The sequence below is a fragment of the Lemur catta genome, chromosome 1 (genome assembly GCF_020740605.2).
Source record: "Lemur catta isolate mLemCat1 chromosome 1, mLemCat1.pri, whole genome shotgun sequence".
NCBI classification, from domain to species: domain Eukaryota; kingdom Metazoa; phylum Chordata; class Mammalia; order Primates; family Lemuridae; genus Lemur; species Lemur catta.
The window spans coordinates 87,987,126-87,999,383 of record NC_059128.1 but is presented as its reverse complement, the minus strand read 5'-3'; the positions used below and the strand labels follow the sequence as shown (position 1 = coordinate 87,999,383).

Sequence of the window (12,258 nt, the reverse complement as noted above, 5' to 3'; positions counted from 1 at the left end):
ATCAGCCATTGTGCTGAGGAGCTCTATTATCATTTAGTGGAAATAATATCTAAAGACAACTTGGGTACTAGGTACACTCTTTATTCTTGGGTTATCATTGCTTCCTGGTCTTTTCAGTGGACAAAACTTAGAAATATGTTTATTTTTAACTTTTTATTTTGAAATAAGTTTAGATTTATAGGAGAGTTGTAAAAATAGTGTAGAGGATTCTTGTATACCCTTCACCTGACTTCTTAACATCTTATATAGAAAGATGAAAATCATGGAAAAGTTATCAAAGTGAAATTAGGTTTGATATACTACTGTTAACTAAACTTTGGGATTTATTCAGTTTTCATCAATTTTTCCACTAATGTCTTTTTGTTGTTGTTGTTCCAAGATCACAAATTGCGTTTAGTTGTCATGTTTCCTTAGTCTCCTCCAATCTTTGTCTCTTCTGGTCTGTGAGAGTTCTTCATTTTTCCCTTTCATGACCTTAACAGTTTTGAAGAGTACAGTTCAGTTGTTGTAGTATTAATAGTTTTCTATTGCTGCATAACAGTTTACTACAGCAAGCAGCTTAAAACAACATGCATTTATTATCTCACAGTTTCTGCAGGTCAGAAATCTAGGTGTGGTGTAGCTGGGTTCTCTACTTGGTCTCACAAGGCTGAAATCAAGGCATTGGCTGACATGCATTCTCATCTGAAGTTCAGGTGCTCTTCTAAATTTATTTAAGTTGTCAGCAGAATTAATTTTCTTAACAGTTGTAGGACCGAGGCCCTCATCTCCCATGGGTCACTAACATTCCCTGCCACATGGCAATTTGCTTCCCTAAGGCTCCCTGGGGAGTGATTTTAGGTATTCCTTGTCATTTTTAGGGCTCACCTGATTAGGTTAGGCCCACCCAAGAGAATCTCCCTTCTGACTAACCCAAAGTTAACTGATTGGAGACCTTAATGCTCTTTTCCTGCATCTTATCAGGGGATAGATAATCTCAGTATGTGTTATCCTTGACACTGACCTTGAACATTTGGTTAAGAGGGTATCTGCCAGGTTTTTCCTCTGTAAAGTTACTGTTTTTCACTTTGTAATTACTAAATACGTTGAAGGAGGTACTTTGAGACTGTGAATATCCTGTTTCTGTTTAAACTTTACCCCACTAATATTAGCATTCATTGGTGAATGTTGCTTTCAGTAATTATTACTATGGAGTTCTAATGGTAATTTTCTATTTGTCTCATTCCTTCTTTATTAATTGGAATTCTTCTATAAGAGTTGTCCCTTCTCCCACATATTTATTGAGTTATTTATGTGTATAATCAATATGTATTCCTTGATATTTTTTTCTTTTGCTTATAATCTAGTACTATTGTTATTTATTTTGTTGCTCAGGTTGTTCCAGTTTTGGCCATTGGAAACTCAGGTTGCTTTTCTTCTGTGCCCTTCTGACATTCTCCCACATTTTTTTTTTTTAAGTGTTTACTTGCTCTGGCACCATAAGATGTTCTGGATTCAGCTTATTCTTTCCTTACCTTAAAATCAACCATTTCTCCAAGGAGACTTGATTCCTTTTATTGAAGAATAATATATAGCAACTGAGATCTGTATTAAGTGTGCCCCTTTTTACTGAGGTTTTACTGTTGAAATAATGTTTTAATGTTGAAAAAAGTATAGATTCTCAGGAGGTTACAAAGATGATATGGGGAGGTTAACTGTACCATTGGCCAGTTTTTCCCAACAGTTATATCTTACATAACTGTAGTACACTATCAAACCCTGGAAAATGACATTGGTACAATAGGTATGTATATTCTTGTGTTATTTTATCACATGTGTAGATTTGTGTAACCACCACCTCAATCAAGATACCAAACTGTTACCACTAAGATCTTACTCATGCTACCCAATTTTAGTAATACCCACTCTCTTCAACCTCTACTCTGCCTGGCAATCACTAATTTTTTTCTCATCTCTATAATTCTGTCATTTCAAAAATGTTTTATAAGTGTAATCATGTGTGTGATTCCATATATATGTGGAATCATGTCTTGTGATCTTCTGAATAGGCTTTTTTCACTCAGCAAAATGCCTTGGAGATTCATCCATGTTGGGTGTATTCATTTCTTTTTATTGCTGAGTAGGAGTGCATGGTGTGGATGTACTGGTTGATTTCTTCTTAAATTTGCATATTATAGAATGCATTCTGGGCGGGGTGTGGTGGCTCACACATATAATCCCAGCACTTTGGGCAGCTGAGGCAGGAGGATCACTTGAGGCCAAGAGTTCGAGATCAGCCTGGGCAATATAACAAGACCTTGTCTGTACAAAAAATTAAAAAATTATCTGGACACAGTGGCGCACACCTGTAGTCCTAGCTACTTGGGAGGCTGAGGCAAGAGGAGGATTGCTTGAGCCCAGGAGTTGGAGGTTACAGTGAGCTATGATTGTGTTACTGCACTCTAGCCTGGGCAAAAGAGCTAAATCCTATCTCTGAAAAAAAAAATGTATTCCTTGTGATGTACAGTTTTATGGATTTTTGACAAATGCATAGATTTTCTGCCATAACAATGTCATGGAAAACAATTCTGTCAAGCGCAAATTCCCTCAAGCTGCCCCTTTATAGTCAACTGCTCCGTGTCCCAATCCCTGGAAACCATTTATTTCTTTTTGTCCCAATAGTTTTGCCTTTTCCACAGTGTCATAGAAATAGAGTTATACAATAGTGTTGCCTTTTGGGTCTGGCTTCTTTTAGTTAGCAAAACAAGCTTAAGATTCCATGTTGTTGCATGAATCGATACTTTTAATTGTGGAATAGTATAGTAGTAGTCCATTCTATGGTTGTACCAAAGTTTGTTTATCCATTCACAGGTTGAAAAAAATCTGGGTGGTTTCCAGTTTTTGGTGATTATGACTACAGCTGCCATAAGTATTTGATTACACACTCGTGTGTGAACATGAATTTTCATTCCCCTTGGGTAGATATTTGGGAGCAGGATGGCAGGATCATGTGGTAGTGGTATGTTTCATTTTATAAGAAACAATCAAACCATTTTCTAAAGTTGCTGTACTATTTTGCTTTTCCTCAAGTAATATATGAGAATTCCAGTTGCTTTGTGTACTCACCGGCACTTGCTTTTTTTAATTTAAAATTTTCTTGAAATAAGTGTAGATTCATATTCAGTAAGAAAATAATGCACAGTGATCCTATACACCCTGTACCTATTGTCTCCCAGTGGCAACATCTTACAAAACTATAGTACAGTATCTCAGACAAAATATTGACAATGATTCAATTTACCAATCTTGTTTAGATTTCCCATTTTGTGCTCGTGTGTGTGTTTAGTTCTATACAGTTTGTCACATGGGTAGGCTTATACATAAGACACCATGGTCAAGACATAGCATAGTTCTATAAGTATACCCATCTGTTTCCTGTCTATCTCTACCCATCCCTAAGCCAGGTAACCACTAATCTGTTCTTTATTTCTGTAATTTTGTCATTTCAAAAATGTTATATATACAAGTCAACAAAAAACGAAAAAAAAGAATTTCAATAACCATTTCTCCAAAGAAGATATACAAATGAGCAATGAGCACAAAGAAGATGTTCAATATCATAAATTATTAGGGAAATGCAAATCAAACCCACAATGAGATAGTACTTCAGACACATGAGGATTGCTGTAATAAAAGATAAAACAAAAACAGAAAATAAATGTTGGCAAAGATATGGTGAATGTTAAACCCTTGTACATTGCTAGTGGAAATGTAAGATGGTGCAGTGACTGTGGAAAACGTTTTGATAGTTCCTCAAAAATTTAAACATAGTTACTGTATTACTCAGCATTTCTGCTCCTAAGCATATACCCAAAAGAATTGAAAACATGTCTATATATAAAAACTTATACACAAATGTCCATAACAGCATTATTCATGATGCCCCAAAAGTGCAAAATATGTTAGATCTATACTATGGAATATTATATAGCCATAGAAAGGAATGAATTACTGATACATGCTACAACATGGATGAGCCTTGAAAACATAATGCTAAGTAAAAGAAGCCATATACAAAAGGCCACATATTGTATTATTTCATTTATGTGAAATATCAAGAATAGGCAAATCCATAGAGACAGAAAGTAGATTAGTGGGTGCCAGGGTCTAGGGGTAAAGGTGAGAGGATGGTGAGTTACTACTAACATAGTAGTATAAGTATAGGTTTCTTTTGGGGTGATAAAAATGTTCTGGGATGTTGAAATTTTATGTCCATACAAAAACGTGCATACAGGTCTTCTCTATATAGCATATACACAATCATATATATATCTCTATAGCATGTATAAAAATATATGACAGCTTTATTCATAAATGCCAAAACTTGGAAGCAACCAAGATGTCCTTCAGTAGGTGAATTGATAAATAAACTGTGGTACATCCAAACAATGGTTTCTCTGTCATTCACTGCTAAAATCAGATGAGCTATCAAGCCATGAAAAAATGTGGAGGAACCTTAAATGCATATTACTCAGTGAAAGAAGCCAGTCCAAAATGGCTACATTCTGTATAATTCCAACTATGTGATATTCTAGGAAAGGAAAAACTATGGAAATAGTACAAAGATCAGTAGTTCTCAGGGATTAGGGGAGGGAGAGTTGAGTCAACAGAGCACAAAGGATTTTTAGGATGGTATCTGTATGGTACTCTTATGGTAGATACATGTAATTATGCATTTGTCAAAACCCATAGAATGTACAACACCAAGAGTGAACCCTAACGTAAACTGTGAACTTTGGGTGATAATGATGTGTAGGTTTATGTAATGTACATGGAGGTTTATTGATTGTAACAATGTACCACTGTAATGGGAAAGGTTGATAGTGGGAGAGGCTACGCATGTGTGGAGACAGTGGATATGTGGGAACTCTGTACTTTCTGCTCAATTTTGCTGTGAACCCAAAACTGCAAAAAATAAAGTATTTTTTTAAAGTTCTAGAACTAGATAGTAGTGGTGGTTCCACAACATTGTGAATATGCAAAATCACTGTTGTGAGTTGTGAAAGGTGAATTTTATACTATGTGAATTAGATCTCAATTTTTAAAAAAGAACATCTTCCAAGAATGTTATATAAATGACATCAAACAATGTGTAACCTTTTGAGATTGGCTTTTTTCACTCAGCTTAATTCCTGGAGATTCATCCAAGTTGTTGCTTGTATTTTTTTTTTTTTTTTTTTTTGAGACAGGGTCTTGCTCTGTTGCCCAGGCTGGAGAGCAATGGTGTGATCGTAGCTCACTGCAGCCTTGAAGTCTTGGGCTCAAGCAGTCCTCCTGCATCAGTCTCCTGAATAGCTAGGACTACAGGTGTGCACCACCATGTCCGGCTAATTTTTAAATTTTTTTTGTAGGGAGGTTTCCCTATGTTGTCCAGGCTGGTCTCAAACTCCTGGCCTCAAGCAGTCCTCCAGCCTCAGCCTCATGAAGTGCTGGGATTAAAAGCATGAGCCACTAATGGCCAGCTTTATATCATTTTTTATTGCTTCATTCCTTTTTATTGCTAATTAGTATTTCATAGTATCGATGTGTCACAGTTTATTTGACTATATACATGATGAAGGATGTTTAGAGTATTTACAGTGTTGCTATTATGAATAAATTTGCTGTAAACATTTGGGTGTTTTTAAATAAACATAAATTTTCATTTCCCTGGGATAAATCCTTAAGAGTACAATTGTTGAGTTGTATAGTAATTGCATGTTAGCTTTATAACAAACTACCAAACTGATTTCTAGAGTGGCCGTACCATTTTACATTCCTACTCAGCAATGTAAAAGTGTTTCTCACCAGCATCTGGTATCATTATTGTTTTTTATTTTAGCCAATCCAGTAGGTATGTAGTGATATCTCGTACCTTTAATTTGCATTTCCTGATGGCTAATGATGTTGAATATCTTTTCATGTTCTTAAATACAGAGTTTAATCAAGTCTCTAGATCTTGTCTACCATTTTACAGGAAATATAAACAGAAAACAAGTTAAGTTATATCCTGGGGAAGCAATCAGTCAAATGTAGAATGTGGAACATTCTAATAAGACGTATGTTCTAATTTCTACAACAAATAAATGGCTTGGGAAAAAAATATATGTGTATAGTGGGGGTTGGAGGTGACCATGATAGAATATAAAGAGACTTGAGATAAATAATAACTAGATACAATATGTGAATGTTGTTTGAATTTTGATTTGAACAAACCAACTAAACAAAAGCATCTTTGAGACATTGGGGAAACTTAATTATGAACAGGGCATTTAGATGTTGCTAAGAAGTTATTGCTAATTAGATATGTTAATAGCATGATTGTTATATAAAAATAAATTCTGATCAGGTAGAGATTCATACTAAATTGTTTAAATGGTAATGACGTGTCTAGAATTTGTTTTAAAATACTCTAGTAAAAAGAGAACAAGGAAAAAAGTGGAATGGAAGGTAGAGTAAAAATATTGGCAGAATGTTGATAATTTTTTTAAAAGATGGGTGATGGGTACCTAAGGGTATATTTTAATATTCTTTTTACTATTGGTGATATTTGAAATTTTCCATGATAAAATATTTGAAAAAGTATTATTGAAATAATATATTTTAAAATAAAAGATAAATAGTTGATCATTGGTCTTAAGGCATTTATAATGGTTTTCTGATAAAATAAATTCAATCTTGATGGAAAAAAAATCTGATTCTGGAAGACAAATAACTAAAGGTAATCTTTTTTATTCAGGCAGAAGAAAACAAGAGATTGCGGGAACTCCAGCTTGAACAAGAGGAAAAACTGGCGATGGAATTGGCAAAACTAAAACATGAAAGTCTAAAAGATGAAAAGATGAGGCAACAAGTAAGAGAAAACAGGTATCTTGGTTTCTATAACTTTTATTTATTTAGTTTTTGTCTTTAAACTTCTATGTAATTCTTAGCACCTGAAAGTGAAATTTCTTTGTTTATATCATTACACTTAGGTAATATTTTGCCTGGAAATACTTATTGCTTTAAATCCTATAAATACTCATTTGAGAAATGAAGTTGTATTCATAGAAGTGTTAATATTTACAGTGACAAATAAATATCAGTTCCTCTGCTCTTTAAACGTCAATTTTTAAACAACCTCTTATAAAACATGGATTTGTGGAATCCTAGTCTTAAGAGAAACCTTAGTGATAACTAATTTAATTTTACACCCCTACATAAATTTCTTACAGTATTTCTGGAAGCTCAGCGTGTGTTTCAACATCTCTAGTAATTACAGTAGGAACTTACTTTTTCATTTGCCTTAATGTTAAATAATCTTTCCCCCCCATTTTAAAATTAATTCCCCCGTAATTTCCATACATCTATCTTCTTTAGGATGTCCTTTCATATACATGAACCCACTAAATGTTTTCTTCTGTGAGTTAAATATCTCTTGTTCCTTCAGTTGTTTCTTACACATCATGGCTTCAAGTTTATTCACTATCCTACTTTCTTCAATAGATGTAGTTTAGATTATTAGTGTTCCTTAACAAAATATTGTCTAAGTACTCCAAATGGTAGTACTATTAATTACTTTGTTCTAAAATGTTTCTTAATCTTGCCTAAGATCAAATTACAGGGGCAGCTGAGTCACACTGTTCATTAAAACTCAGGCCAAGTAAATGCCCATTCTGTACTTGTGTAGTTTAATTTCTGGCTGCACAGCTTTAATCAGATTCTCTAAGAGATTACTGATCCTTAGAAAAAAATACTGAAGTACTGCTAAATCTGCCTATTGTTCTAGTCACAAACCATTAAATCTTTTTGGAGACCCTAATTCTCCAGTCATCATTAGCTATCACTCATAGTTTTATGTCATCTGAAGATGAAATAAATATTTCATCATGTCTTTGTCTAATTCAGTGATAATAAGAGTTAAATAGAAGAGCTTTTCACTTCTAGCAATAGCAGACTAGGTAATTCAGATAAGTGTTCTCTCTGAGAAAAGAAAGTCTGGAGAAAGTATAAAATTAATATCTGAGAGAGGAAGGAAACCAGAATGGTGAGTCTGGCATTTGTAGCTGAATTTCCCTGGGAAGTTTCTGCTGATTCCAAAAGTATGTGAGTTGAAAGTTAAGTGAGGCAGAGCTTGGCTGATAAGCTTGGCTGATGGCAGTGTGTTCAATAGCATTCTATAAGCTGTACACTTAAGATTTGTGCACTTTAGTGTGTGTTTTGCTTCAATAATACAGAATTTAATTAGTTTTATTAGACAGACATAGATGAATGGAAAATTTGTGAACAGGTTGGTGAAAAATACTTAGGAATAAAACATGGAGAGAGAAAAGGATAGAAGTATACAGATGAAAATTTAAAATTTGAGTTATGGACTATGGTGGAAAGTTCTAACAGATGTACAATTTTATTCCTGGTAGCAGAGGTGAAAAAGAATGATACAGAAGTATTATTTGATGAGATACTGTCCAAGAATTTTGCAAAAATGATAAAAGACATAAAGCCACAAATTAAATAATGAAAACTATACCTATACTCATCTTAGTCAAACTTTTGGAATCTGACAATATAGAAAATAATAAAAGCAGCCAGACAAAACAAACTATTACTTTCAAAGAAGCAACAATAAGAACTATGACTGAGTTTTGAATAGAAACAGTGGAAACTAGGAGATAATAGATTTAAAGAGCCAAAAGAAAATTACAGCTCATTCAAAATTCTATACCTTGTGAAAATGTTCTTCAAACTTAAGACAAAAGTCATTCCGTTTAGTACTCTTTCAAATTGAGTATGATGCTCATACTTCCAGCAGTGTCAAAATTGCTAAGAGTTTATTTTGTGCATAAGCCATGCTAAAATTTTGACTGACATGCAGAAATGGACCATTTTTCAAATTGGTGTATTCATCTGCAAATTGGCAAGTCTAAATTCAGGGAACTGTTTCCTGTGGTGCTTAAAATGTATCCTAAGTAATTCAAAATCACCTATATTAAGATTAGGTTCTTTAAGAGAAATTCATTTTTAAAATGCATGGTAAATTTTTAAAATCCTTGAAGTTTATTTTGAAAATATTTCAGTTCAGAAATCGTAAGATTCTTTTGGTTAATTGATTTCTGAACACATGATTTTATAATCCAAGAAAATACTTAAAAGACAATTTAATTTTTGCATTGTGTTTAACTGGAGTTGGGAAACTCACTGCTTATTTTTAGGAATCCTTTAATCAATAATTATAAGTAATTACACAATTAATTATAAATATATTTATTATATAGTTAGCACAGCTTTATGAAAGCAAAAACAAGTACCTCATATATATTTTGTATTTAAATTCTGTAAAAACCAGCTCAAAGAAGAGATAGAGACAGTTTTCCCTACTAATGCTATCATCATTTCCTTGCTGATGCCAATACAGTTATGTTTTGGACTGATAAGCTGTTAATTCATAAAAACAAAATAGATGAGATGGATACAAAATAAACATAAAATAGATGAGATGGTCAAAAAATAAGCATAAAATAACATTTTCAGACAAAAAGAGAAGATTGATCACCAACAATCCTGCACTAAAGGAAATACTAACAGTTTTCCTTAGGTAGAAGAAGAAAATTGATCCGAAACTTAATTTCAGTACTGCAGGAGGTAAATGTGTAGTAAATTTAGGTGAAATCTGAATATTTAAAACATTTCTTATAATGTCTTTTGTGATTTAAAATATGTGAATTGTTAAAAAAAACAAAAGTGAGATGGGAAGTAAATAAATGAAGTTAAAGTCAAGAACCTTTTATTTTCCAGTAAATAATAATGGACACATTTATTAGACTTGAAACAACGAAACATGCTAATCTCTATAATAAAAATTTAGAAAAGAATATATATAGTTGACAAATTAATAGAAGAGAAAATATGATAATAGGAAATGATGACTCCCAAAGAGGCTGTGTAGAAAAGAGAGAACATAGCAGACTTTAGACTGGTATCCTTATAAAGTCTTGCTTGCAAGTTGAGTCCTTGGCTGGCATTGGGAAACTTGGATTTTGAGAAGCTTTCCACCACCTTAACTGCTAAGAGTGACTCACTGAGCTTAAACTGTGAAAACAATATAGTTTATGCTGAACACCTGTTTTCCTTCTGGGAGTCTGGAATATTGGTACATGCTAGGCAGAGGATGCCTAAGTGACTAGCCCCCAGTAAAAACCCTGGGCACTGAATGTCTAATGAGCTTCCCTGGTGGACACATTTCACACAGGCAGACGCTCCTTGACTTATGATGAGGTGATATACTGAAAAGCCCATTATAAGTTGAAAATATTGTAAGTCAATTTACAGTATTTTAAATTTAATTGGGACATAATCCCATTGTAAGTAAGGAACATACTAAATGCATATGGCTTTTGCACCTTTATAAAGCTGAAAAATTGTCAAGTTGGGGTCTGTAATCAAAAGTATTTTTAACTGAATGACAGTGAAAATACCAACAGTAAAAGTTGTTGGATTAGACTGACATTAGCAAAATAGCAGAGTACGCAGCTCCAAACTCCTGTATCTCCCCCTCCCCATTTCCCCCACCAGAAACATCAGAAAACAAACAGAAACTGTCAGAACCAATTTTTAAGAATTCTAGACAACACCAAAAGATTTACAGCAACCAAGCAAATGCTGAATCAAGAAAAGGGCAACCTAAAAATGGTAGGAAAGCTTTGTGGTGTTTTTACTTGCCCATGCCCCATCTCCTCCCAGCTTAGAGGCAGGCAGCCATATTCCCAGTATGGGACCCTGGTTCCTGGTTCAGGAGGAGCAAAGAAGACCTTATTCACAAATTGTTATGTATGTCTATTCTAACCGACCTTGGGGCTACCTGAAGGACTGACACAAGGCACTCATCTTTGTTTCACCTAGCTCAGAACTCATTTAGGCCAGAAGAACAAATTGTATCCGATAAGGATTTAAAATCTAGAATATATGAAGAACTCCTACAAGTCAACAACAACAAAAAAACAACGTGATTCAAAAATGGGCAAAAAACTTAGACATCTCTGCAAAGAAGATGGACAGTGGGCAAATAAGCACATGAAAAGATAACTCACCATTATTTGTCATTAGGGAAATGCAAATCAAAACCACAAGATACCATTTCACACCTAATAGACTAGTTTAATAAAATCGGTGGACAATAACAAGTGTTAGTAAGAAAGTGCAGAAATGGGAGCTCTCAGACTTTGCTGGTAGGAATGAAAAATGATACAGGCACTGTAGGAAAAAGTTAAAACATAGAATTAATTCTACTCCTAGGTATATATACAAAAGAATTGAATGCTGAGACTCAAATGGATACTTGTATGCCAGTTGTCAGTGCAGCATTATTTACAATAGGCAAAAGGTGGAAACAACCTGAGTGTTCATCAACAGATGAGTGGATAAACAAAATGGAGTATGTACATCCAATGGGCTATCATTCTTTTATAAAAAGGAATGAAGTTCTGATACATGCTACATTATGAATGAACTTTGAAAACATGCTAACTGAAGAAAGCCAGACACAAAAGGACAAATATTGTATAATTCCACTTACATGAAATATCTGAAATAGGCAGATTTATAGAGACAAAAAGTAGATTAGGAATTACCAGGGTTTAGGGAGAGGAAGGAATGGGGAGTTATTGCTTCACGGGTACAGCATTTCTGTTTGGGGACATGAAAAAGTTTTGGAAATAATGTTGATGGTTGCAGAACATTGTGAATGTAATTAACACCACGGAATTGTATACTTAAATATGGTTAAAATGGCAAATTTTTGTTATATATATATTTTACCAGAATAAAAAAGTTATAGGATTAAAAAAAAACCCAAAATTTGTGTAATGTAGCTAAAGCTGTTCCTCAAGGGTAGTTTTTAATCTGAAATAATTAATTGTATCAGAAAAGAAGGCTGTGTCTGGAAGACAAACAGCAAAGTCCCATCTGGAATGATTATAAAAGGAACGTAGGAGGAAGACAATAATAAAGATCACTTGAAACAAGTGAGTTAGAATATAAACATAAAGGAGAATAAACATAGCCAAGAATTGTGCCTTAAAAATGCTAATAAAATTGATAACCCTTTGGCAGGAATGATAAAGAGTAAAAGAGAATGTACTAATAACCAATTTTAGAAATGGATAATGGGATATTACTATAGATTATACAAACATTTAATAGCTCAAATCAGGATATTGTGAACAGTTTTATACAAATAAATTTGAAGATTTAGATGAAATAGAT

At 33.7% G+C, this 12,258-nt stretch overlaps 1 protein-coding gene across 10 annotated transcripts in view; it reads left to right on the top strand.

Moving 5' to 3' along the window:
* MNS1 (meiosis specific nuclear structural 1) overlaps positions 1-12,258 on the top strand; it is a 98,762-nt gene that overhangs the window by 68,244 nt on the left and 18,260 nt on the right. For all 10 annotated transcript variants that reach the window (XM_045529838.1, XM_045529872.1, XM_045529865.1 and 7 more), the window contains one exon: positions 6,758-6,885. In XM_045529838.1, the coding sequence (XP_045385794.1) occupies positions 6,758-6,885 (128 nt within the window). The remainder of the gene's footprint in view (positions 1-6,757; positions 6,886-12,258) is intronic.